Here is a 25,347-nt window from a genome sequence, read left to right as displayed (position 1 = left end):
AGTGTGACAGTGAACAATCCATTTCTGCTCACCCTTTCCACAGTTAAATAGACTTCTATAATTGCAGATATAAGAGTGTTATATCTGTGTAACTGATGAAAATGATAACTCATTTGTCCTCTGTTATTCAAATTAAAATGGAGTTTTCCAGGAGTGGATTGTTCACTGGTTCATAAGTTTTATGAATATCTAATGGGACATTAGCCTAAAATATTTATTGGCAAAGGTGCTATGAATCAAACACAAACTCAACACACTCAACAGTGTTCCACGAATGCATATGAGGGCCACAGCAGATCAACAGACCTAGAAATTTTTAGAACTGGTGAATTTGAACACTAGCAACTTCCACTAAATTACTGTACTGCTTTTTTTCTCTGTGCATGGCTGTAGGTGAAATGTCTTGCTTAAATGTAATTTGAAATCCAAGTTTCTATTGGTCCCAAAGAAACTAGTTTACCTAGCCAGGGTATCCTGAAACAAGGCTTGTTTCTTACCTGAATGGCTCACAGATAAACACTAAAGTCATAGTTTTCATTGAGGAACTCCAATTAACTCTACCATTTTGTTCTGACTACCTTTGCCCTGAAATTCCTCTTTAAGAACTGAAATGCAAGCATAATTGGTGCCTCTCACTGCATCAGTTATATTTTAATACAACTAGATAAAAGATCCCTATTACAAAACTTATCATGCAATGATGAGGGTTGGAAAAAACCTTAAAGATCATTCAGTTAACCTGTTAACCCTTCTGTCACAGGCAGGAACACCTTCCCCTAGACCAGGTTCCCCAGAGCCCCATCCAGCCTGGCCTTCAGCACATTTACTTTACCAAAAATAATCAGAAAGAGAGAAAATAAACTCATCATATTTTATCACTTTACTTTTTAATTAAGACTTACCAAAACTATTTCATTTCCTTCTCAATTAAAAAAGGAAGAGTGAGAATGGTGACAGAAACACATTTCCAGATCAGCTTATCAGAACAAAAAAGCTCACCTTTCTGAAGTGACACGGATTCTTTCATCATTGGAGGAGTTGAATCTATCATCTTTTTCTCTGAAATACTCTTCTATGCACTGCTCTTCAAAGTCATGGACCTTTTTCAATTCATCCTCAGTTATGAAAAGTTCTGTGGAAAAAAATTGACAAATGAATTTGGCAAATGCTAGCATGTGAAACCAACTACATTATTACATTTGTGAAACTCATGAACTAAATTTTCCTAAGCAAGTACGTGGTACTTTGATACGAAAGCAGATAGATGCCATAAATTTCTGAATTATTTGCTTTAGTTATATGTGATTCTGGAGACAGAAGCATTTAGCCAAGCAAATGTCAAGCAAATATGAATATATTTTAATTACATGAGATCAAAACACAGATACTGGTCAGATCCTGGACAGATGGTGAAAGCCAAAGCCCACCTGCAACCCAACAGATCTAATGAGATTAACAGACTTCTAGGAAAGCAAGTGTGAGTACAGGGGCCTGCCCAACATGGCAAGAACTGACATCTGCAGGCAGCAGTGTGATGGGAGTGGGAGGAGAGCTGCTGGTTGTGTCTCCAGTGCCACACGTGACTCCAGCTCCCTCCTCACAGAGAAGTGGGCTGTGGCATGAGCTAATGCTGGGAAGAGACACACATCCCTCAGCTCCCTGCCACTGGCACGTACATTGGGCAAGGTGGAGATATTCTGCTTGAAGAATCAGATAGAGAAGAGGGAAGTGTTATCAAAATAATCTGACTGATGGAAAAATAACTTTCCATCATCGTCATGGGACTTCATTTAAAGCATTCTGAGGAACCACTCCTCCAGTGTGAGTCAGAGTCAAGGAGGGACTGCGCATAAAAAAATTGCTTTTTGCATTTCTAAACTTATCTAGGCAAAGAGTGTAGGAAGTATGTGCTGTTTGCTCTGTATTTTCAAAAATACAGCTGGAAGTGTAATGGAGCAAGAAGAATTCCAACAATAGTGGACCTCTAGTAATAGCAAAACAAACCTCTTTGCTTTGAAGGAACAAGCCAAGTAACAACCCCGAAAAAAGTTCCAGAAAAACACAGCCTCCTTAACATTCCAAAGAGAATGAAGGGTTGGACAAAGCGGGTAAAACTAAGTTATTCAGATAAGGTTTTTGCAGGAAAAAGCTGTTACTTTGCTGGGAAGGCTGTCAAGATGCTGGACTTTGACTTCACGCATGTCAAACATTAGACATTATGAAAGCTATTGGAAAGTCCCCTCTGTGCGTGATCTGAGTCTTACTCAATCCATAGTCTCTCTCGTCCGGGTCACTTTCATGCTTCCTCCATCTGCAGCACAGGTGTTGAAATATCATTGTCATGTGGCTGAAAATGATCAGAGGTGGTGGGAGAACAGGTCTTTCATGGAATGTCATGATGAGCTGGTACCTTTGAAACTTCCAAACTTGGTTCGATATAGATTTGACTTCGAAAAAAGTGTTGCTAGAAGGCAAGAAGAGGAAAATAACATCAGGCTGAAAATGATATTGGGTGCTTTGCCAAAGACAATATGACAGCATCATAACTAGATACACTTCAATAACACTGGAAAATGTTTCCTTGTCACAAAACCAGGAAGCGGAATAAAAGAATAAGTTTTTGCCTGGGCAAAGCACAGTGATAATCAGCCTTGTTGAAATACCTTATGGCTGTAAGTGTCTGTGCTGTGCAACCCCTGGGTTTTACAACAACCCACTGAGATGGGCAAGCACTTTTACTCGTTTTCCCTTTTGGGAATGAATGACGCCATAACTGAACCTTATTTGGCTTCTTTGCCCTGGTTCCCATTAGGTGTCTGTCCTTGGAAATGAGCACAATGTGAAAAACTTGGCATTTCCCTTGTTTCCTGGAGACGAGCCTCTTTCCCTCTCCCCCTTACATCCTCGGAAAATGTCTCTCAGCCAAAGCCAAAGCTCAGCACTCTTCACAGGCTGTGAACAATGTGCATCCTCCCCAGGTCTACACTCTGCAATGTGTCACTCACTTGAAAACTGCAATGAGGAGGTTCACCAAAAGAATGTTTGCTACCAAGAGGTAGCAGGCCATGATGGCAGGAACGATCCATGCTCCTGTCTTGCAGGGAGGTAGCTGGATTATTTTGCCGTCTTCTCTGGTTTCATTTTGACCACAAGGTGCTGGAAAAAAAATTAAAAACAAAATAAAACAAAACAAAAAAGCAAATTGGGAATGAATCCTATTTTTTCAGTAGTTTCTGAGAAATATTTAAATATTTATAATGGCCTGCCTGCCAAGGCAACGTGTTCCAAATAACAATGGCATTGATATTCTCCCCTCAGAAGTTTATTCTTGGGATCACAGATTTTACAGGCTGCAGTTCTTGTTATTGTGTGTTATGTGCCATGGGTATCAAGATATTTCTCTCAGGAAACATGCCTGGTGTTAATAAGCTGCCTGTTTGCATACATAATACAAAATAATATGGCAGGCTGGTGGTAATTAATAGCTGTGAAAATGAAATTATTGAATTGTTTAATCCTAAAAAAAAGCTTGCATATTTTTTCTTTAACAGTGAAAACCTTGCTTTTTTTAATTGATTGAGATGGATGTGATGAATGAGGAAAAGGAAGTCCATGAAAGTAAATTAGAGAGTAGAGGTTTTTTGCCGTGCACTGCACTGTCTCAAGCCCCTCTAGGACATATTCATAACAACTTTCTGCTATTAAGGACTCTTGACTGCATGCCTAGAAACAGTGGGGGAGATTATCAAGTCTTTATTGTACCAGGCACAGGGATATGTATGCAGCAGAGATGCCACCTGTTTCTTTCACAAATACCTTGGAATCAAAATGTTCTTGGTATTAATGTTGTAGAACTGAAGCAAGGGGAGAGAAAACATTGTGAAATAGTTTTCCCTGCTTGTGTTTTAATATGCCTTCACGTGCAGTGATGGGTAATCTGCACTTGCAAGCATGGGTTCAGTTTATGTCTCTCTAGCCCTGGTGGTTCTATGTACCTCCATAATCAGGTTTTCAAGAAATAATGGAAGCAGCAGCTTACATGTACAAACCATCTTCCTAAATTTTGCACAGAACTACAGCTAGCTCCCCCTCATCTCTATCAAAAAGATGTTTAAGTAAGGAATTTCCAAAATGCTCAGCACTGGCTCAGTTCCTAGTGATATCAATGAGGGCTTTGTACTGACTTCATGGAAAATGAAGTTTGCTGCTGTCATGTGTAAAATTTCATTGTATGGCAACAAATCCATATTTCCAGTACCAACTATTGCATCTTCTCAAAAAAGCTCTTCTGAACTTGGTTCACTGAGCTTGACATTCACTTGTGGATGTCTGTACTGGCAATCACATTATGTATGATTTTGGTACTTTGTTTTGGGCACTATACACAGATCCTAGCCTTTTACACACAGAAATATTGTACTATATGGGATACAAGACTACATGACCTCTACAAAAATACTTAACTCACTCAAAAAGAAATGACACAGTCAAAAAAAAGCAACACTGCTTTTCATCAGCAGTTTCATTGTGTTTGGAACATGGTGTCACCAGTCCTTCCTATTTACAAAAACACATTTTATTACTGAAGCAGGCCGAGACTAAGCAATTCTTCTTTTCTCATTAAGCATCTCTTTGCAGATAATTTTAAGGCAGTTCTATTTCTACACTGCTCCAAGGAGTGGTTTCATTTAGATATTCAAAATACTGTCAGTGAGGTGCTGCGACTGCAGGGCTCTCTGCTCTCAGCCTTCACCCAGCAGGAACTGCACCATCCAATGTCTCTTGCCATCAGCATTAAACGTGAAACTTATGTCTCTGTTTGTGTGGAAACATTAACTTGCACATTTATTGAGTCAGACATACAAAGTCTTATACAACAAAGTACCAAAACCCATCATGATTTCACCAGTGATGGAACAATCACAGTATCAGTTGAATAAAAATGTTGTCCTTTTTTTTTGTGCTGAAAACAGAGCAAATAATATCTTTTCAAATAATGAGAAAAATTTTGAAAAGCATTTTTCAAATCTTAGATAAATGAGATAAAAAACTCAGCTCCAACTCTGTTTCCAACTCTATTATTTCTTTTTTTTTTTCTTCAGAAAATAATGAATTTAATCTGGGAAAAAAAAATCCTTTAAGAAGACAAAAACTATTTCTCCAGCTCTTCTTGCTTGCAGCTGGGTAATTTCTGTCAGTTTATGCCACCCAGGGATGGCCAAATTAGATTTCCTGTGCAGACATATTCCCACAGTCTATTCTATACACCCACTGTGGTTCAGCTTCTCCTGAAGCTCTGCAGAAGTTTTTCTCTTTTGCATGTTCTGTTCTGTTGTGGGTACAGTTTTTAAATAACATGTGAATACTAATTTTTTGCCTTACTTGTGGAAACCTAAGCCACCACTTAACTGTCACATCTTCAGCTGCATAAGAAAACGTATGACATATGTCCAAAAAATGCAGAAGTCTGTGCTCCATGTCACATCATTGAACATCTTCTTTCATCTTTAAACTATGACATTTATTTTTAAAGATTTTTTTTCCCCCACTATTAATTATAGTCGTGTGCCTTGTCTCATCCTTAAGGAATTTGCACTGCCCGTCATGTGTAACATCACTCAAACATTCTAATTGTTTTTGGAGAAATGAAATAAGTTTTGTAATATTTGCAGTAAGATATTGTAATTTATTTCAAAATATAATATTAACATGTATGCAAACTTGACTCATCTGTTTTACAATATAGCCTTGCTCTAACATAAACCACAAAATATTCAATTCTAGCAAAATGCTTTACTGAAGCAAATTCCATTAGCATAAGGATATGCCAGTCTCAGGTAAGTGAAAAAGCCAACAACTCTGATACCTACAGGCCATTGGAAAAAGCTGAGACATTATGTCCTGAACTCAGGCTTTAGAAAACAGTAAATGGTTGGAGTTTTAATTAATTTTAATTTAATTAACTTCACTCAGATTTCAAACATTCCTGACACCTGTAGATGTACATACTTTCTGCATCCCTTGTTCCCTTTTTTCACAATCTCTTTCCATGCTTGTTTTTCCTTCCTGACTCCCACTTGCAGTTTCCTGCCTGGCCTTTCCTGCTACAAACCTAACCCTTCCTCTTTCCTGTCCAGGAAACACGTGCAAAAAAAAACCAACAGTAACTCAAGCCTCTGTGGGTTTCAGGACTAACATGGAGGTGTAGCTCAGGAAGAATTAGTTTCCCTGCTGTAATTACTGTCATGGAATGGACACTGGTCACTTTTACTGTGTGTCAGGTGGAGGGCTTGGCAAAGGATGCTTGTGAGTTTCTGCATCACAACTCTGCCCCCAGCTGCACACTTCCAAAGCAGGTGTGGGAAATAATGAAGAGGCAAAAGTGCATAATTGAAGAACTCTGCAACTGAATAGCTTTTTGCCTTTGATGCAAAATTCTATATAAATGGATACCACTTTTCCTACACAAGCTGATTTGTTTGAAATCACAAGAAACAGAGGAATGCTTTCCCATGCTGACATTTCTCAATAAAGTGGAAACAAATAAGTGCAACCAAATAGCAATGAATTTTTTTTTTTTTAATTCGTCTGGATATTTTTAATACACTTTAATAATTCTATTTATGAGTATATAGGCACCTTCCAATTTTGACCCACAATAAACTAAAAGGATGTGAAAGTGTTTCATAATTTCTGAATCAAATGCCTAAGCAATTTTACCAGCTTACCAGGCTAGTAAACATTGAAAATTCTTCCTGCTCCCCACTCCACCCCATGGCCAAAAAAAAAATTAAGTGGCCTTCCTGAAGTTGTTCTCTTCTAAAATCTGTGAACCCTGAATTTCACAAAATTGCTCTGTTCATCAGTAGAAACATTCAGGGAGTTGAACAGTGTCTCATTACTTCAAGAAAGTTTCTTCAACTACAATCCTGACCTTCCATGTTGCTCCTTGTCCCAGCCCACATTAAATGTGACTTTGAAGGGTCTCTTCAATCTGCTGATATTTTAACAATAATTTATAGTAACTTCCTGTATTTTCTTGTATTTTTCTTGTTCACTCTAGTGCTTTCTTCCCCCTCCTACTCCCCTCATTCCCCCATTAAAAACAGTCAACTAAACAGAACCCAAATCCCAATATCAGGAGTGCTAAATATGGAAATACTGCTCCAATCCAACCCAGAGAGACTTTCAAAATTTTCAGTAGTCCGCACAGAAATCTTATTCACTACCTTTGTCTAACAATGTTAAAAGTATTGCCACAGGTATGATTTATTCTGTTTTTTTACAGAGCTGCTCTGTTTGTTCTAATTCCAGAATGGTCCATGCAAATGACAGGCCTCGTAGGAAGTGCCTATTGAGTCATAAAAAGCATGTAATTTGTAAGGTCATAAAGAGTTTAGCATATAATTTTCATAAGAAATTTTCAAGAATTATAAAACTTAAATCTAAAATATTATGAAATCTAAAGAATTTTAAAAATGTTTTTGCAGTAATTATATTTTCATCTGAAGTTCCTTAATAGTTAAAACCTGTTTATAATGATCTCTCATCTTCTGAACTGATTGCTTTCTGGTTACTTGATATGCCTCCCGTACAACTGAAAGAGAAGGCAGTCCCATCTTTTTCTCTTAAACTAGGTAGGCTTTTCCAAAACAGAAATAGACAGAAGAAACAAACACAACTCAGAGTGATATTCCAGATGGCATGTGAAGTACTGTCAGCTGGTAAGAAAATCCAGATGGAAATCCGACCTGTGAGACACCAGGAAAATCTGAAAAACTTCCCAAAAGCCATGTTGACAGCAGGCTCAGTTGCTTATCCTTCTGGATACAGGAAAATGCAAACTCTGATGTTCATTTTCTACAGACGACTGCCATTTCCCAAGCCGGCATTTATTTCCTCTATCTACATGTTTTTTACCAACAAACTCACCTTTCCTCTTCAGTATTTTCCTTCTGTTTCCATAGTATTCTGGAGGAGAGGATAGTTTTGTAAGGTGAAAACAAAGTTCTTCACAGGTGAGAACTATGTTATGAGCTTTCCTGGCTAAAGCTGCCAGCACAAATGCCAATGTGTGGTGAACCGAGGGAGAGATTTTACAGTGTTTGTGGGAAATGCACTTCTGGACAGGCATTAACTAAAGCAGCCACATGGCTGGCTGCTGCTCCATGCATCCCACTGGGCAGCACAAGGCTCAGATGGATTAGGAAGGACAGCCTCAAAGTGAGACAGTTGCCATCACCAACTCCCCGATTCAGATTCTCCTTCCTCCCCCAGCTGTCAGCGGATAATAATATATCCTTATTTAACTACATAATTGATATCAGTCTAATTTTTTCAATTTATCAAGCTCTTATTATTATTCCTTTCCTGAAATATATTAATTTTTCATTTCCCGACCTTTAAATAATTCATAAATTTGATTAGCATACTGCCTGCTTTCAGTTCTCTGATCTATCTAAGCCTTTCTCTCTAATCCCAATAGTTGCTAACTGGGGTTTTCTTGGCCCAAGTCAAAACTCAATAGCTCTAGGTGCTTTCAGTAATTATTGATGTTTCACTTGGACTGATATTTTGACTGGTTGGACTTTTCCATGAAGTAGCTTGACTATTCCTTGATCTTTGCATATTTCTAAAGACTGTTTCATGTAACTGCTAAAACTTCCTGAGTAGACAATATGGTATGTGTCACCTTCTGTCCATGCCAGATCAGCTATACAGAATTAGCTGAACAGCTGGATATAGCTGTGGGAACAATATAGTCTAATTAATTGTAATTGCACTCCTTTGTTTATAGATCATATTCTACTAACTTCCTGCTCAAAGACCTGGAGGGAGACCATTATGCTTGCACTCTGCTAGCAAAGTCTGTGTCTTCTAGCTTCCCATTCCCTAGGTCCACAAGGACCTGGGCTGTGGACTCAATGGGACTGGAGGAGCAGCAGGAACCCAGGACGTCTCCACTTCCAGCAGCGGTCACTCTTGCACGTGTTACTGTCTGTGGTCCCTCCCCCAGCATATTTTAGGCATTTTCAGTGGTTCTCACTTCTTCATCCAAGAATTATGAAGCTGTCCATTCTAGTTCTATATCTTTTTATATGAAGCCCCTGCTTTATGACAAGGCTTTTAGATTTTTTAGTGGTCATATTACGATGAATCGTCAGCTCGAGAGGAACTACTTAAGAGAGTGGTTTTGCTGGTTTTGTTGACTTTACCTGAAAATTTGAACATAGAACTAAAAGATTTACTCTCCTTCCCCTCCACTCTGCAACTGATTCTTGGTCAGAAATTTGTATGTGTGTAGTAGTTATGGGCATCACTGATAATAAACACCACTGAATAATGTATTCATAATCCCAGAAGTGAGGATATAATCTGTCCTCACTTTTGAGTTGAAGGTAAAATCACATACCAACAAGACACTAACACATACTCTAGCTAACGTTTTTCCTTAAAAAATGATATAAATATAGAAATTATGGGTAAAAAATGTAAATATGTAAATAAGTTTTAGAGCAAGGCATCTAGCAGTGTGTTGAAATAAAAATCAAAGTAGAAATCCAGATATTGTATCTCGTCAGTCTTAATGGCATGCTTCACAAATAACTTAAAAAAAAAATGAAATAGATAGAAATAATTTTTCTTAAAAAAAAAAGAAAATTAGAAATGTTAGAGTAGCCTACTTTTTTGTACATTTCTCAGATACCAGGATGATTTCCAGGATAGTGGCTCAAATCAACCTGCTTTTCCATGGTCAGCACTTTTGCTGAAACCCAAGTTTGCTAATAATGTAGCAATATTAAGCACCAAAATGTAAACAAAATCACAAAGCAACCTTTTTTTGGTTAAAATAATACTGATTAAAAAAGAATGTGCTCCAAGCCATAAAGTTAAATTGCAGTTTAGATGTAGCGTAACAATTTTAGAAGTGCTTATCTTACTTGAGAAAGTACAAACACTGTAGCACTTTAACATGAGTACAGTGGCTGATTTAGCTTAGAACATTGTGAAAAATAGAAATAGCAGCAAATGTTTAAAAAGTAAGAAAATGTGAGTATACTAGTAAAACCTTCTGGGTGTCCATTGAGAGATTTTGATTGTGTAACATCATCACCAATCATTTCTTGTGCTCCCAGCCTATTCCACAGGTAACATTTTATAGACGACTGAGCATCAGACAGACATGACATTCTGCACATATTTTGTGCTGGAAGAGTGGCAGATTCTAATTCCCTGCATCATCTGCCTCTCAGGAAGGAGGAAGTAGGTGCTGCTTTTCTTTTTGAAGTTTCCTTGACACAGGCAGAGAAACAATATGTCTGTAGTTAAATCTGGAGTTTAAACTGTCAAGAATTTTGCTTTCTCTAAGCTCCAGAAACAATTACTTTGCATCTTTTTGCATGACTTAACTCTTGTGCATCTAAATAACACAAATCCTCATGCAAGGGTGTGCAGCCTGCCACCCTGTTTTCATACTTAAACACCCCTCAGTTTCTTACTTTTACGGGTTCTAAACTGTAATCAGCCCTTCATTAAAAAAAAAAAAACAAACCAAAAAACAACAAAACAGAAACAAAACAAGAACACCTTATTCAGCCAATTGCCATGTTTTTGTTGCACTATGGTCTTAGTTACTTAATACAATATCAATAAATGGCCACTGTAGAGGGACAGACAAAATTCTTCTTGTAGAAGGAAGTTGTAGTTTAATGGTACAAACCCTAATCCCTCTAATATATGCTTTCAGAGTAAGATGAAGTTTTATATTCCCAAATATTATGCCTTTGGAATTAACGAACTTTTAAAAATAAAAGAGAAGGGAAAGGATAAAAATGAGAGAATTGGGTTAAAAGCAAAACATAGTGATAAATTTGTGATTAGAGGTATTTTCTTACTTCTTTGCATTTCATGCTGCCTCTAAAAATCAAGTAGGGAAGCAAAGATAAAAAAGAGGTTTCATCTGTATCCACAATAATGATTCTGTGCTAGCCAGGAGGAAGAAATTAACATGAAACTGCTGAAATATCTGCTATGGGATATGTATACATCTATCCATCTGAAACTATATTCAGCTGGGGGCATTATTTGTGATATAAATATACTTACTGCTTTTAATCAGCTCAGGAAAAAGCTCAAGAAATACCTTTTTTTTTTTTTTCATTCAAACTTTGTCAATACTGAACAAACAAATAAATTTTGAAAAGACTGCCCTTTCCTAAGAGGGTACATAGAATAAAATGAAACATCCTAAACAGAGCTTTAATGGAAGTCGTCTGCCACTGGAAAACATACTGACTTCCAAATGCCAAGACTTACCCTTAGTTAAGTAGGAATGATGAACATCAGTTACATGACAGTAGTTGCAAATGACATTGTTTTTGATTTTAGTTTGGTCATCTATTGCATCATTTCTTATGACCAGCTCTCTCATTTGGTGGTAACACAATGAGTGGCACCACAAGATTTAATCTAAACTGAAAATCAGCATTTTTCTGATCACCTACCCAATAAATCCTAAAGAGATAATATATTTAATACTGGTTCTTTTCCTGTTTGCACTGGTGTGAGCACAGTCTTGCCTTCTAAAAATAGACTCAGAAATATTCTAAAAATGAATCTAATTATTAGACCTAAAGAATTGCATCACAGTGTTTATCTTAAATGTAGCATTGAGAAGGTAACAGAGAAAAGAAAACTCATTGGATTAGATCCCCATGAAGTACAGGAGCTGAAAGGTCTACCCCTCACTTATTAGACATGATGCTCAATATGAAGTTGGATAAAAACTATTTAGGTCTAAAAATAAACCAAAGGATGAAAAAAAGAGAAGTGACTTTTTGTGTCCCAGGTATAGCCCCAAATTCATGTTGGATACCTGGAATGGGATTCTTGTCACTAAGCTGGTAAAAAGGACACATTTATAAACCTTCTCTACATGCACGATAATCTAGAATTACAGATTTCCAGTTATATGATTGCAAAGAGATATCAAAAGCATGTTCTTAAACGAACACCCCAATATTAGCTGAAAAAGTACTTTTTCAACCATTTTCTGTGCTGAAGGAGTTCCTTTATGCAGAGCCATTTATTGAGCAAACACACATGATCTGACAGGACACCATCTGATCAAAGCTGGATACCTGACTTTGGAGTATGAGAATCATAAACTTGCTTACGGTCTATCTGGTCTGCAAACACTTCCCCATAGATCATCCAGTAAGGCATGTAAAAAATGTTTTTCGCCAGCTTCCACGAAGGCTCCTCATTGGGAAAGAGAATTGCCTGTCTTGCCACACCAAAGCTCATCAGAACCACCAACATGATGATGACAAAGTACATCATGTCTATCATCTGCATGTAATGACAGGAAAAAGAAGAGAAAGAGAGAGAGAAAGGACAAGAATTAGAGGAACTTATATGTCCATATAAGCTGCAAAAAAAGAAAAGGTCTGTGAATCTTAGAAATAGAATTTTCAAAAACAAATTTTGAAAAGCCATTCTAATTTACACATAAAAAAATATTTTTCCAAGCAGTGAAGTGGTTATTATTGTGACATTGGTTTTACCCAGTGTTACTTTTAAGAACAATTCAAATGCTATGAATAGGTTTGAAAAGACAAAGTACCATCTGGTCACCCCAGTTGCCACAACAAGAATATATAGGTTCACTGGAATCAGCAACCTGGTCTGGGCAAGGGTCATGAGATAATGTATTGTTTACAGGCACCAAGTGGCAACTGTACATAAGCAAAAGGACTGACATGGATAATTTTATCCACTAGTAGTCATTATCTTGGAGCAAAGGGAGTTGCAACTAACATAAGGAGGAACGGGTGGCAGAACAGCCTGTTCCTGCGACATAAGGGACACCACAGTGGCAACCAGTGAGAAAGGAAAGCTGTGATACTGGCTGGGCTAAAAATCTGCTTGGTGGGGGAGTCTGAGAAATGCCTTATTATAAAAACCCAATCAGATAACAGACAGTGAACTCCATTATTCTCCACTGTTGAGGGCCTCATTAGCATATGCCCAAGATTAACTACCGTTTGCAAACAGCACTCACCCATTCAAAATGTTTCTGAAAAAGTGGGACAGCAACCCTACAAGACGCTGAATAGATCTGAAAATTAGAGGGAGCACTGTTCAGTCCCTAAGGGAGCAGAACAATGGGCATCAGGCAGGTACAGCAGAGATAACCCAAAGTGAACGTGAAAAAAATTGGGAGTCTGTAAATCTCTGGTAAGATCCTTTAAAATTTACAGACTTGCTAGAATTGTTACAACCGAGCTGCTTTTCACAGTTCTGGACGAAACTTTCGTCTCAAGCCAAAACTCAAGTTAAGAGTCCTCTAAACCTTATGAGTTTCATTCCCTGCAGTCTCTGCATTTTCTGGCTCAACTAAATTCAGCCTTCCTTGAAGAGAGGTGTGAAGCCAGGCTGCACTCTCTGTGTGCTGGCCCTGGCTCCTGGGGGCACCTGCTGCAGCCCCAGGGCAGGGCTGCTGCTGGCAGGAGCTGCTGAAGAGGCACCCACTCGCAGCAGATGGGTCTGGTACTGCTGCAGGGGCTCCTCAATTTCAAAGCAACCCGAGGGCAAAGTAACACTGGGAAAGTAGGTACCAGAGAGAAGAGTGTTGCAGGGCAGCAAAGAGAAAAAGGAAAGCTCATGCTTAGAGAGAGAGGCTGTAGGAAAGAGGCACCAGCCAAGCAGGGGGCAGATCAGAGAGAATCAGGAAGATGGAAAGAAGGAACTGAGGACAAGTGAAAGAAAAGCAGGGAAAAACAAGTCTTGAGGTTCATAAAAAAAGCAGGAAAGAAAGGAAGAAACTTTGGGGATATGGGAGAGGAAAAGAAATGCTTTAAATAATTAAAACCCAGTGAAGTCAATCATCAACATTCCTATTTAATTCAGGACATTAATCTCCCAAAAAAAGATTCCTCTAAGAAGAGGAATTTCAGATCATAGTACTTCATAAAGCATCCTGAAATAGGAAAGCTGAATATTAATATTTAGTTCTCATGCTTTTAGGGAATAAACCTGAAGGTGAAACCTGATTCCTCATTTCTTGTCTGATCAAACTTTGTTTCAGATGGCAATATATAACTTGATAAGATGTAATGTAATAACTATTTTAAAATGTCATGCAAAAATATAAACAATATTTTGAGGGAATTTGAGACAATGTCTTAAATGTTTCAAGTGTGATCAGGTATCACACAGGTGTGATCTTGCAAGAAATAAAATTTTTAGTGCTGCTCTCTATTCAAGATGAGTTTTATCCTCCTTCAGTTTGGTGTCTTCTAATTCTTCTAACTTCTATCTCTCAGAAACTAGTCAGAAAGACAATGGAATATATGAACAAGTTTCACTGATTTTAATGAGCATTGTATCAAGTCCTTTTAGCCTAATCAAATAAAAATTGCTGTTTTAGCAAGGCAATATCTACTTCAGTCATTCTGAAGAGCTTCATCAGTCACCTGTTCAAAAAGTGATAAACTACAGTTTTTTGGGGTACAAATCTCATGAAGAAGTTAAGTTGGCTGTATTTTGACTTCTGTATTTGCAGAAAGGCTAAGAAAATGCAAATATTTCCACACATTAAAGGAACTGATATACCTCTGACTCTCTTGACATTCCACAGTAATTTAATTTCATTCCTGAAATTTTCCAAGTGAAATTAAATCTATCTCTGTGAAGAAATCAGAAAAGCATAAGCATATTCTTTACTGAAATAAGTAGATGATAATAAGCTTGGACATTCAGGTTCCTCCCTGTATCTTTATCCTTGGTTTAACATATTGCTTTTAAAGCACTCAAACCCATTCCTGCTCCTTGCTTAATTTCACTTGCATATTTGTTCAGAATGGCCAGAGGTAAAATTTATCACAGCTATTTTGTTGACTGCAGTGTAGAGGCAGGTGAAGAGAAAGCTCCTCAACACTGGAAAGATAGAAATAGCCATCCTTTTCCTACTGAGTCTAAAACTTACAATAGAAGCACAAGAAAAAGGTCTCAGGCATTAAATATGGTCTGTTGAGGACCTCAGTAGCTGTGATGTGCTTACCCTGTAGAAATTTGTAAAACCAGCTTGATGTCCTTCATAGTGCTGAACTGAACTTTCAACACCTTTTGGAAGACAGAACAGGAGGAGGTAGAGAGACGTGATTTAAACAAAAGTACACAAGAGAGCCCATGGAGCAGCCTGGAGTGAGCAGGTGCAAATCCCAGGGAGTGCATGAGTTGGACCTGAGCTGCACAGGAGCATAAGCTCAGAAAACAGATGAGAGAGGCTGAACTGTGTAGCTCAAACTAGTGCATTGCATGTGTGGGCAAAGGGGATGTGTCAGAGTGGCTGAAAGTACATGGAAAGTTGGGCAGATTATGAAAACCAAGCAACAAAAACTCACGAAATAGAAGAATTTGCCTCCTTTAACAGCTGCTCAGAGCTTCAGAACAATTTGGCAGCTAAATTCAACACCCTTTAATGCAGCTACTGAGCCCACAGAGACTAGTGATTTTTCCTGCATTTGTTTTCCACAGAAAGTGGAGTGAGGTTTGATTTGCTGTGCACATGTGAAAGTGACAAAGGAACAAAAATGCTGTTAATTTCAATCACTTTCTTCCTGTGTGACCTAGAAGAAAAATAAACCACTCTTTATAGTGCTGGTGGAGTTGGGCTGCCATCAGCCACCTGTAACACTGACTGCTAGAAGTTTGTTATACATGGCCCCTCTGTTGTTGAACTGTTTCTCACATTGCCTCTGTTAGCACCACAGTTCTGAAACTTTTAGTACATGTGGCCATGAAAAATAAAGCAGAGTAGAAGTGTAGTTGTTTCTCAGAAGTTTCATACACTGTGTATTGTGTAAGCCCCAGTGACCACCCCATCCACTGGCAGAAAGAGAGTGCAAATGTGGCAGGAAAGAAACCTGCTAAAGCAGTGTTTTCCCATTGATCTGAATACCTTTCTCTGGTTCTGCTATCTTTTAACATCAACCTCCAACAAGAACTGCTGAATATTTTCACTCTGTAGCTCTGCAAAACCTCATGTCAACCTCCTATAGGCTTTTCTGAAAGAAGGACACCTCAAACCCCTTTTCCAGGACATAAAAACTCAACTATCACTTTCATGTTTTCCCTCAATCTCTCTCCCTCAGTTTTTTCCCACCAAGATGTTCTTCTTGGTCAAAACCACCACTGTGGGCTTGCAGTAGAAAGCTGGTAAATTGAGGAGATAAGACAATGGTTCCCTGTTGGGTCAGGGTGTGTTACTGGGTATTATTTTGCATTTCAGTTTTGTATCTGCTCACTGAGCCTGTTGTGAGTAGTGTATTATCAAGGAGATATTGTAGTCCATGCACCGATGCATGTTACCTTTCCTTATGATGGTGAGAATGGATGAAGCTTTTCTTTAAAGACCACTGTAGGATAAATACTACAGACAGCCTGTTTGGACTTGCTGATTATTGTCACACAGCAAACAGACAGCAGTTGTATTTCATCTAGAGGAGTTAATATTCAGTTTAATTAATTTTTTACTTAAAGCCAGCTTTAAGGGACTTCATTCTACTTAAAAAACCCCAAATCTTAAACCCCAAAAGGCATGAAACGGACATGATTTACACAAGAAAGCCAGATACTGCATGTGAAACATGAACACGTGTTCAGGTATCCAAGTATCAGGGATGTGTGCACATGCATATGCATCTCTAAACCCATCCATTTTCTTTAACTGAAACAAGCAAAGTGCTGCCTAATTGCAACATTTCAATTGAAACATCAAAATAAAAAATTTTAAAAATTCAAAAGTTGAGCACGTGGAAGCAAATGCCTCCTGATTCCTCATGCATGCATTTACTGTTGCACAAGCTATTAATATTCCTGTTACAGTGTGTACAATTGATGTTGCCAGGGCACAGAGGCTGCACTTCTGCAAATAGATTTCTCATCTCACAAGGACATACCTGAACTGAAATGATGGGAAGCCATAAGGATACGGATCAAATTATAGAAGGGTCAGTCTTAACTCTAACATTATAGTTTTGAGTACACCATGACTATTACAACACATCAAGAACCTCAGAGTACTACACACTAGATCAATTTTTCTTTACTTTAACAAACCACCTTCCTTCATAATCAACACATCTCCATTGTACTTTCTGCAAATGAGGGGGGTGCAGGGTGGCTCAGCTGTTAAGAGTGATCTCAGAGAAAGACAAACCATACATCATCTAACATAACAGGAAAAATCTAATCCTCGATTCCAGCGGTTTTCATTTGATAAAGCACTGATTTCTAGCCTACCCATAATGTGTAAAAAAAATACAGGTAAACCTGCAGCAACGTCACTGGCCAAGGACACAGAGCCAAGAACAGGCTGCCAAAGCCCTCACCATTTTCCCAATCATCATGACGTAGGGCCCCAGGTACTTGTTGACGCCGAAGATGTCCAGCAGCCGGATGTACCAGTAGATGATGTTGACGCAGTAGATGACGCGCCCGTCGCTGCGCAGAGGCAGGTCCTGCAGCCGGAGGATCATCCCCACGGAGAACAGGAGGATGGCTATGAGGTCCGTAACATTCCAGTACTCCTGGAGCCAAACCTTCACTTTTTGCAGCAGTTTCCCAGGCTCTGACATGAGGATCTGGAAGATAGAGGAAATGGAGAGGAACTGAGCCTTGAAGTTGAAGACGTCTATAGCCAGCTGATACATATATGCCACACAGGCCAAAAGCAAAGCTGATAGATGACTATCCTCCAAATATCTCAGATACTCTCAGTATTTTCCCCCCAAAATCTTCAATTTCAATGATCCTTAAAATCATTCTATGTGCAAGATACTTTAAAGGACAGTGATCACTCAGTCTAAAATCCTCATGTAATCAGAAGAAATAAGTATATGTATTTGTGTTTTTCAAATGTATTAACCCTACTTAGAGTCTTGGAGCAGAGGGTAAAATACTAAAAGATTTTTTTAATCAGAAAATTCACGTTTAAAGAGGCTGTAGATTTTAAGAAAGTTACATTAAAATGTGTATCAAATGGCCAAGAAATAATGAATAACCTTAAAGATCTGCATCGGAAAGTTAATACAGAGAGATACTAGATACTTGGGCTTGGTTTTGGAAAGTAAGTTTCACGGCCAAGAATAACAGTCACAAGAAAAATTAAATTATGAATTTGCTGTCTTTCTCCTTGCAAGATCATTTGTGAAACTTGATTGTATTCCCAAACTACTCTTAAAACTATTATTCAAGTAATCTCCATGAATAAGTCCTACCTTTTAGTGAGTTAACAAGCTGTTTATTTTAATTTTCTATATTTAACCCAAGAACATTTGAGCAAACTCATACAGTTCCTCAAAGAAGATGAATGTCATTTGTATAACTTGTTTTCAGAATGAACTTTAGGCTCATCTGTGAACAATTCCAACATCTGCTTAGAAATCAATTGTGGCAAATGTTCTTGGTAAACTTTTGTGGAAAGGACAGTTTAGGGTGAATGATTAGACAAAAACCAGCTCACACAACTCCTGTCTCCTGACACCTGCTGAGCCAGCAGTGCATTGCCTTCATCAGTGTTGCAGAGTCATAGTGTGGCTACTGCCACTGCTTCCTTTCTTTTTTACTCAATGATGTTACTCATGGGCCACTCAAGTAGTGACTTTTCTCTGTTCCCTTTATTTATAACATAGCACTTGCCAAATATTGTCATAAACCTGCCTTTGAAACCTAAGTGCTGCAAGACCATTTTTAAACTAGTTCTCCAGAGCACTGGCTTCAGAATGCACAAACATAACTGGTAACAGATTCAGCCCAGGGGTACAAATGTGCTATTTCTGCTGAGGTCAATGGGACTTGCATTCACTCACATTAGGCTCAATTGGGCCTCTGGTGTCACTGTGGAATAAATGATCCTTTGGGTAAGTGAAAGAGGACAGCATTAGGTGGGAGAGAACATGAGGGGCATGGTTAACAGAGCTACTTCACTTTATAGATTAATGCTACCTTAAATCTTCTGTTCTATATGTCTGCTCTTGCATCCTTAGGGAGATGCACACTATTGTTTGATAAATCAACAAAAATTTTCAAGAGTCACATTTTAAGCAATTTAGCTAACCTTTTAGACTTGTCAGAAGATCATCTTGTACTTGTGAATGCTACTAAATTAGCATCACACTGAAATTTGAACATATAAAATTTGTGGGAGAAGAAGGAAATCAGGAAAGAAAGAAAGAAGGAAAGAGCGAAAGAGAGAAAGAAAGAAAGAAAAAGACACAGAAAGAAGAAGAAAAAGAAACCACTAATTTTAAAATTAAAGAAGATAGATCTTTTTTCCTCCTTTTTGTTTTAAAGGCAGTCCATCTGCCTTTCTGAAAAAAGAGGCAATTTTATGATAAGCTCATTCATAAAAATGTACCCCAAGAAAAAGAATAAAAACAGATATTAAAATGAAAAAAAAAAGCCCTCAAAATCGCTGATTTATTTTTCATTCCTTCTTGGCTGGGGAGACTTTACCTCTCTCATCTTCTCTATTCCCAGAGTGAAAATGTATGAGATGACAATCCACTCCTGAATAGATGGCCAGCGATCCATCTTCACCAGCACAATGTAGTTGAACAGCATCAAGTAGCCTATGTAGGCCAGCTGTAAAGAAAAAAAAATGAATGTCAGTTGTCACTATCTATACAACTAAGCTAATTTCTTGGGTATGATTTGATATACCTGATTCTGCTGTAACCAGTGTTTCACAGACAAAAGAACAGTAAGACTGTCCTGGGTTGTCTGAGAAAGCTCACATTAAGTCACAAAGTGTATGGAATCTGCAAAAAACAGGGACATATGTCCAGCTATACCTCTCTCCCCAAAAATACTCTATTAATGCAGTTCCCTTGCACCATTTCCAAGGCAATTCTAATACCACTGTGTCAAATACCCAATTAAGTAAGCTATGTGAATATTTCTTCCTCATCTGCTTCTAAAAGCGTTTAGTCCTCTAAGGCCCTCCTTGGTTTTCTCCCCTGCTGTTGACCTAATCTGGGCTGAGTCTGACATTCTGAGTCCAGATTTCAGGCATTATTAGAGGTCTTTTTGCCCAGTGTAGTACTGCTGTAACCTATAGCATGTTTCCTCTCCAGAACACTGCTACTCCTACTCACACTGCTGCAGCAAGGAGCCAGCATTCGTTTGCCTTATATATTTTGCAAATTTCTAAGTGTGAATGTTTTTCTTTCCCTTCCCAATATATTTATTCACCTTCCAGGTTAATTTTTGATCCAAAGGAAAGTCTGAATTCAGTTTTTAGTTTCTTTTTCTCTGTTTTTCTGCATGCTGAATGTAATTAAATGGTCTGTTAAAAAAAGACAGGCCAGGCACATTGCATCAAATCCATAAAGTTCAAGAAAACTGAGTGTCATTCAGGAGCATGAGGTGTAGCAAGGATTTCACTCTGGCTTGTGGAGGGCAGAATCCAACTGCCTGTTTCCTTTGCCTTCTAAACAGCAGCCCTATAAGAAAATGCATCTTAAGGCTAAATATAAGTCAGAGAAAAGATGACTCAGTTCTCTCAGTGCATGAACATTTAGTCATTGTGACAGAAAGCTGCAATGCATACATCTATATTTACATTCAGTTCTATCTCTCAACTGTTTTTTACTCACTGTTGCGTACATGGGATCACATGTAAGCTGACACAACCACAGAGGACACCGAGACTTCTGGGTAGGATTATTTCAGTGTTCTGCATATCACAGAAGAGTTTATAGTCCTATTGTATTTGTTAGAGAACGTCACTTCCTCTCTTTGCAAAAGCCACAGGATTCTGGCTTTTGTTTCAGCTGCTGGACTCTCAAGAGAATTTGTTCTATTGGCCATAACTATCAGTACAGAGGAACCAGACAGTTGAAGCACTGCTTCTTGTCTGCCTAAACCAGAGGAGGAAATGATCTCATTTGTCTTTCAGTTTGTGAGGCATGAGGGATTGCAATGTGCAGGTCTAGAGGCTGCTGTTCCCTCACCACTCCTGAAGGAAATGGAGAGGCAATGTTGACTTAGACCAGCACTTAGGATGACACAGGGGTCAGCAGAACCTTTATCTTGACAGAACTGAATACACACCTCCCTAGAGGAATTGCACCTTCTAATACAGAGCCAGGTGACACTGTTACTTAACTCTCCTCTTAGACCTTATAGATTACTATTTATCAGGAAATCTACTTTGATCTCCCTTCAGCAGCCTTTGGTGAGCACTTGCAGTCTGTATGGGAAAAGAATAAGGACACTGAGGTTACAAAAGTGACAGAAACTGCAGGAATCTAACTGTAACTATGCGGTTTTCTTTTGAAATGCTGGCTTTTTCTGGTTTTGGTTTTGGCAGGTTTCTATACATCAATTTAAAATTACTCAAAATTGCAAATGTTTTTGTTGACAAAAGAGAAAAGAATCTTGATTTGTGAGTAAAATCATACAAATGTCTCCACTTTAGCCCAAGAAATAAGCCCTTCAGATAGCGAATGACATCCTCCTTCTCCCTCCCCACACTTCTAACCTGCTCTCACTGTCCAGGAGGCTACACTGATCCAATACTGTGGTCAAACTTCAGTATAGCTGTTAGTGCTGTACTCAAGATTCTTTAAAAGGGCTACTAGAGAAGTACCTGAACCCTACCTTTTCTTGCTTTTACCTGGCTTCACAGAGAGCTAGGAGCTGCCATTGTCACTGTTGAGGGCAGTGCCTGAGGAAACTAAGGAAAGGAGTTCCAGCTTAAGAAGTTTTAAGGGTGGATTGCACCCAGCCCTTCTATGGATGCAGACCCATTCTATAGAAAATACTGGAATACTCATTGTGGTACAGGACAAACCTGGAAATTGTACCAACAGGTTAATGCTTCAAGAAGGAGGTCACCCTCCTCTTTTCTGATTGATTACAATAATTAAATGATCATAAACTGAAGTGGTGCCAAAATGCAAAACTTAGGGCAAAGCTCTTTTGATGTTCAGAAGATGACTTTTATTAGGGGCTCAGTTTCTCTGCAGCTTTCCTCTTCAGAAGAGGTAGAAACATGGTCTCTTACCTCCTTCTAATATCTCAGTTAATGCTAGCAGTATTGATGCCTAAAAATTTTGCTTTTTATATATTTTTCATCTATTTGCAGCTTTTTAGACTACTATAAAATAGTTATATCATTCCTACAATTTTTGCTACCCCTTCTTTTAGATTTCAGAGTAGTAAGTTAATCTTCTAACATTCCTGAAATATTGTTTACTTTTGTTCTTAAGAGGAAGAAGCCTGACAAGGACCAGTCTTCAGTTTTCCAATAAGAATCTGAGGAGATACAATACGAAATGGGGTAAAGAAGCCTTAGACCAATACCAGTGGGGAAGCAGCTGGGGAAAAAGCCCTAATCAACTACTCTTCTAATTGGACAATATTTGTTAGTTATGTTAATTTGTTAAGCTGATAAAAATTGTAGAAATCCAATGCATGTGAGCACATCACCACCAGGACAACTGGAAGCTTTCAATAATTGTCTACTTTTAATTTTACTATTTTAACACTGCAAGAGTTGTAAGAGTTGCCTGAGTTTTTATCTTTTGATATTAGGACAGTGGGAGTAGTCAACAGTAGGAGAAGATCATCCCCTTCTGCTCAAGCAATCTGTGGGATGAAACATTTGCATCATGGTTTCCAGTGCAACAGCCATGAAACAGAACAGAATAGTTCACTTTTCAAATTGCTGCATGTCTAGAGAGAAAGGCTAAAGCTGGTGGGGAATTGTTTTTTGGTTTGTTTGTGTTGGTTTTCTGGTTTGTTTTGGGATTTTTTTTCGAGAATAAGTTGTCTATTGTCTGCTCAGACAAATGTGACTTACTCGAATATCTCATTTAACTCACTCTTCTGTATTTGAAGAATGAAGGTGAATACAGCTCTATAGTAGGCAAATACTGAATATTAATTGTTTTAAGTGGTATACAACAGCCATAGGGCCTTTTACATGCAATTTGGACTGTGGAATATAAAATTTGAATGATTTGTTTTGAAATCCGTTAATAATATTTGTGCCTGTGTAAAAGGCAAAATTTTGATAGGCTGTGCAATTAAAAACCTTCTCTGAAGCTCATTTTGCTTTTAGTCTCCAGGAGTTCTCAATATACACAACAGGTAAAGCATGGCAGCCAGAATCCACCTCAACTTGCTCTCCAGGTTCAGTGTATCCAAGATCCAGTTTTAATAAATGACCTTGATTGAGACCTGCCTCAGGACACAGAACTGTAGGAACAAGTCTAAATGGAAATGCAATATTGATTTCTCTCTCCCATTTAAAAACTGAACTAACAGGGAAAGCCAGGATGCTTCTTTCCATGTGCAGTGTAAAGACTTTTCAGTTTGTGCATAATACACACTGCAATTGATAATGAGACTAGGCTGCTGACAACAGTTTCTGGACTTGTGGGCTTGATTAATGTTCAGTGGCCACTGAGCTGAGCCGTAAGCAAAATGTTAAACTATCTGCTGGTCTACAGCATCCACCACAGTTAAGACTCGACTCATGTGAGTTGCTCCCAGCACCTGCAGGGCAATTTTTCTTATAAGAAGTCACTTTAAAAATCTTTAAAAATCTTTAAAAATCATGGAAAGGTTTGTAATGTTAGCATTCCACCAAATATTTTTATTATTTAAAAAAATATTAAAATATTATTTTATTAAATTACTTATGTGTAAGCCCTTCAATACATGTAAATGTAGACATCAATGAAACACAAAAGATGACCTTAATTCAAGCCAGTATTTGCATAAACATTATTGATACAACAGGAAAGATTTCTTACGGTGTAGAACCAAAACTTCACGATGGGAGCATTGTAGAACTCGTAAATCTTTCTTCCAATGGGAATCATCCTGTGACTGCTCTGAACTTCCTCATCCTCTTTCTTTCTTGAGGACTCTCCATTACCCCGTCCCAGCATTGCCTACAAGAAATGATATATTTGTGTTTCTTTCTTTGTGAAAGAAAAATTACACATTTCTTGAAATGTCAATAGGAAATTGTTCTTGATCTCTAGATAAAACCAAGAGGCCATAGCTAGGCATAAAATGCTCTGTTTTCAAATGATCTTTTTTGCAGAAAGGCTTCCATTTAATACTTTGAAAATGGAAAGCTATAGCTTTAGCCTCAACCTCAACTCTTAGCTTGAAAGTGGAATTTCTGACTAGTGAACATAAAATAGGATGTGGAGAATATTTCTCCTTTTTTGCTGTATGGACAGAAACATTTTTATTGGACAACTTCTTTTTGTGGTGTACTTCTATACAATAAACAGACGCAGACAGAAAACGGGTAAATTTTGGTTTGAAACAAAGAGAAGTTCATAAGGCTGAGATTGAGAGGGAACAACAGGGGAATAGATGAGTTGGTAGTCACTGAACTAGAAGCAAAGAAGATAGTGGCATTTCTAAAGTTAGTTACAGGACTTGTTCCAGGCCATCATCCCCCAGTGAAGCTCACATGGATGTAAAAGGACTTATTAGTAAAGCTCACTGCAGCAGAAAGGCCTGGAATTGAAACATCCATGTCCGTGATTGCAGCTTCTTCCATAGTGAAGTTCCAGACTGCTCATGCATTGCCTTTGCTAGGCTTGGTCTCATGGTTACCACTGTAATTCAGACCCACTGAGAGGCTACACTGTGCTCAAGAAACACATACACAAGAAGCCCACAGCTATGACTGCAAACCTAATAGTCAAAAGTTTGTTTACCCTTAATTTTCATTATCAGCTGCAGAGAAGTGGAAGGACTAAACTTCAATCACTGAAGCTAGTGCTTAAAAAAACTTCCTTTGTATTTGAGTCTAATGTGACCTATTAAATATTGACTCTGGAGCAATTATTTAGTGAACAGTAGACTAAGACCGGATTTTAACTTACTATGCCCTTTGCAAGTTCTTATTATTTAGCTTAGGGATGCACCTCTGGAATGCAGCACCCTGCACATGAAATACTTGCAAGAATTGAGACAAAGCTAAATATGCAGGGACTGCACGATAATGCATTTGTTTCAATGCTTTTACAATGCTTTTCTAGATGAAGGTGCCCCTGTACTTTTATGTTAAATGAAGCAAACTTTCACCATCCGTGAAGATGGCATTCATCTGCAACTTAAATGGTGGAAAACTAAAGGAACAGTAAATGCCAGACATACGGTCTTTCTACAAAAAGGTCCTCCTTGTCTCTGTATCTGTGCCCTCCAATTCAACAGGAGGTACAGCACACAACTAATTGGCATCAGGTAAGCTATCTGATCAGGTTCTGGAGCCCTGCAGGAACTGGCGATGCACTTCTCACATAT

The 25,347-nt window shown here is 38.3% G+C and overlaps 1 protein-coding gene across 2 annotated transcripts in view; it reads right to left on the bottom strand.

Annotated features, from left to right (window-relative positions):
• The window catches only part of TRPM3 (transient receptor potential cation channel subfamily M member 3), a 258,913-nt gene that overhangs the window by 13,937 nt on the left and 219,629 nt on the right, over positions 1 to 25,347 (bottom strand). For both annotated transcript variants that reach the window (XM_079331479.1, XM_079331480.1), the window contains 7 exons: positions 23,832 to 23,972; positions 19,522 to 19,650; positions 17,397 to 17,648; positions 12,177 to 12,351; positions 3,006 to 3,156; positions 2,265 to 2,464; positions 1,000 to 1,132 (listed from right to left, as the gene is read on the bottom strand). In XM_079331479.1, coding sequence (XP_079187605.1) covers positions 1,000 to 1,132; positions 2,265 to 2,464; positions 3,006 to 3,156; positions 12,177 to 12,351; positions 17,397 to 17,648; positions 19,522 to 19,650; positions 23,832 to 23,972 — 1,181 coding nt within the window. The remainder of the gene's footprint in view (positions 1 to 999; positions 1,133 to 2,264; positions 2,465 to 3,005; positions 3,157 to 12,176; positions 12,352 to 17,396; positions 17,649 to 19,521; positions 19,651 to 23,831; positions 23,973 to 25,347) is intronic.

This window comes from Erithacus rubecula (assembly GCF_903797595.1).
Source record: "Erithacus rubecula genome assembly, contig: SUPER_Z_unloc_4, whole genome shotgun sequence".
Classification (NCBI taxonomy): domain Eukaryota; kingdom Metazoa; phylum Chordata; class Aves; order Passeriformes; family Muscicapidae; genus Erithacus; species Erithacus rubecula.
The sequence above is the reverse complement of the archived record's forward strand: the minus strand, read 5'-3'. Positions and strand labels throughout refer to the sequence as shown.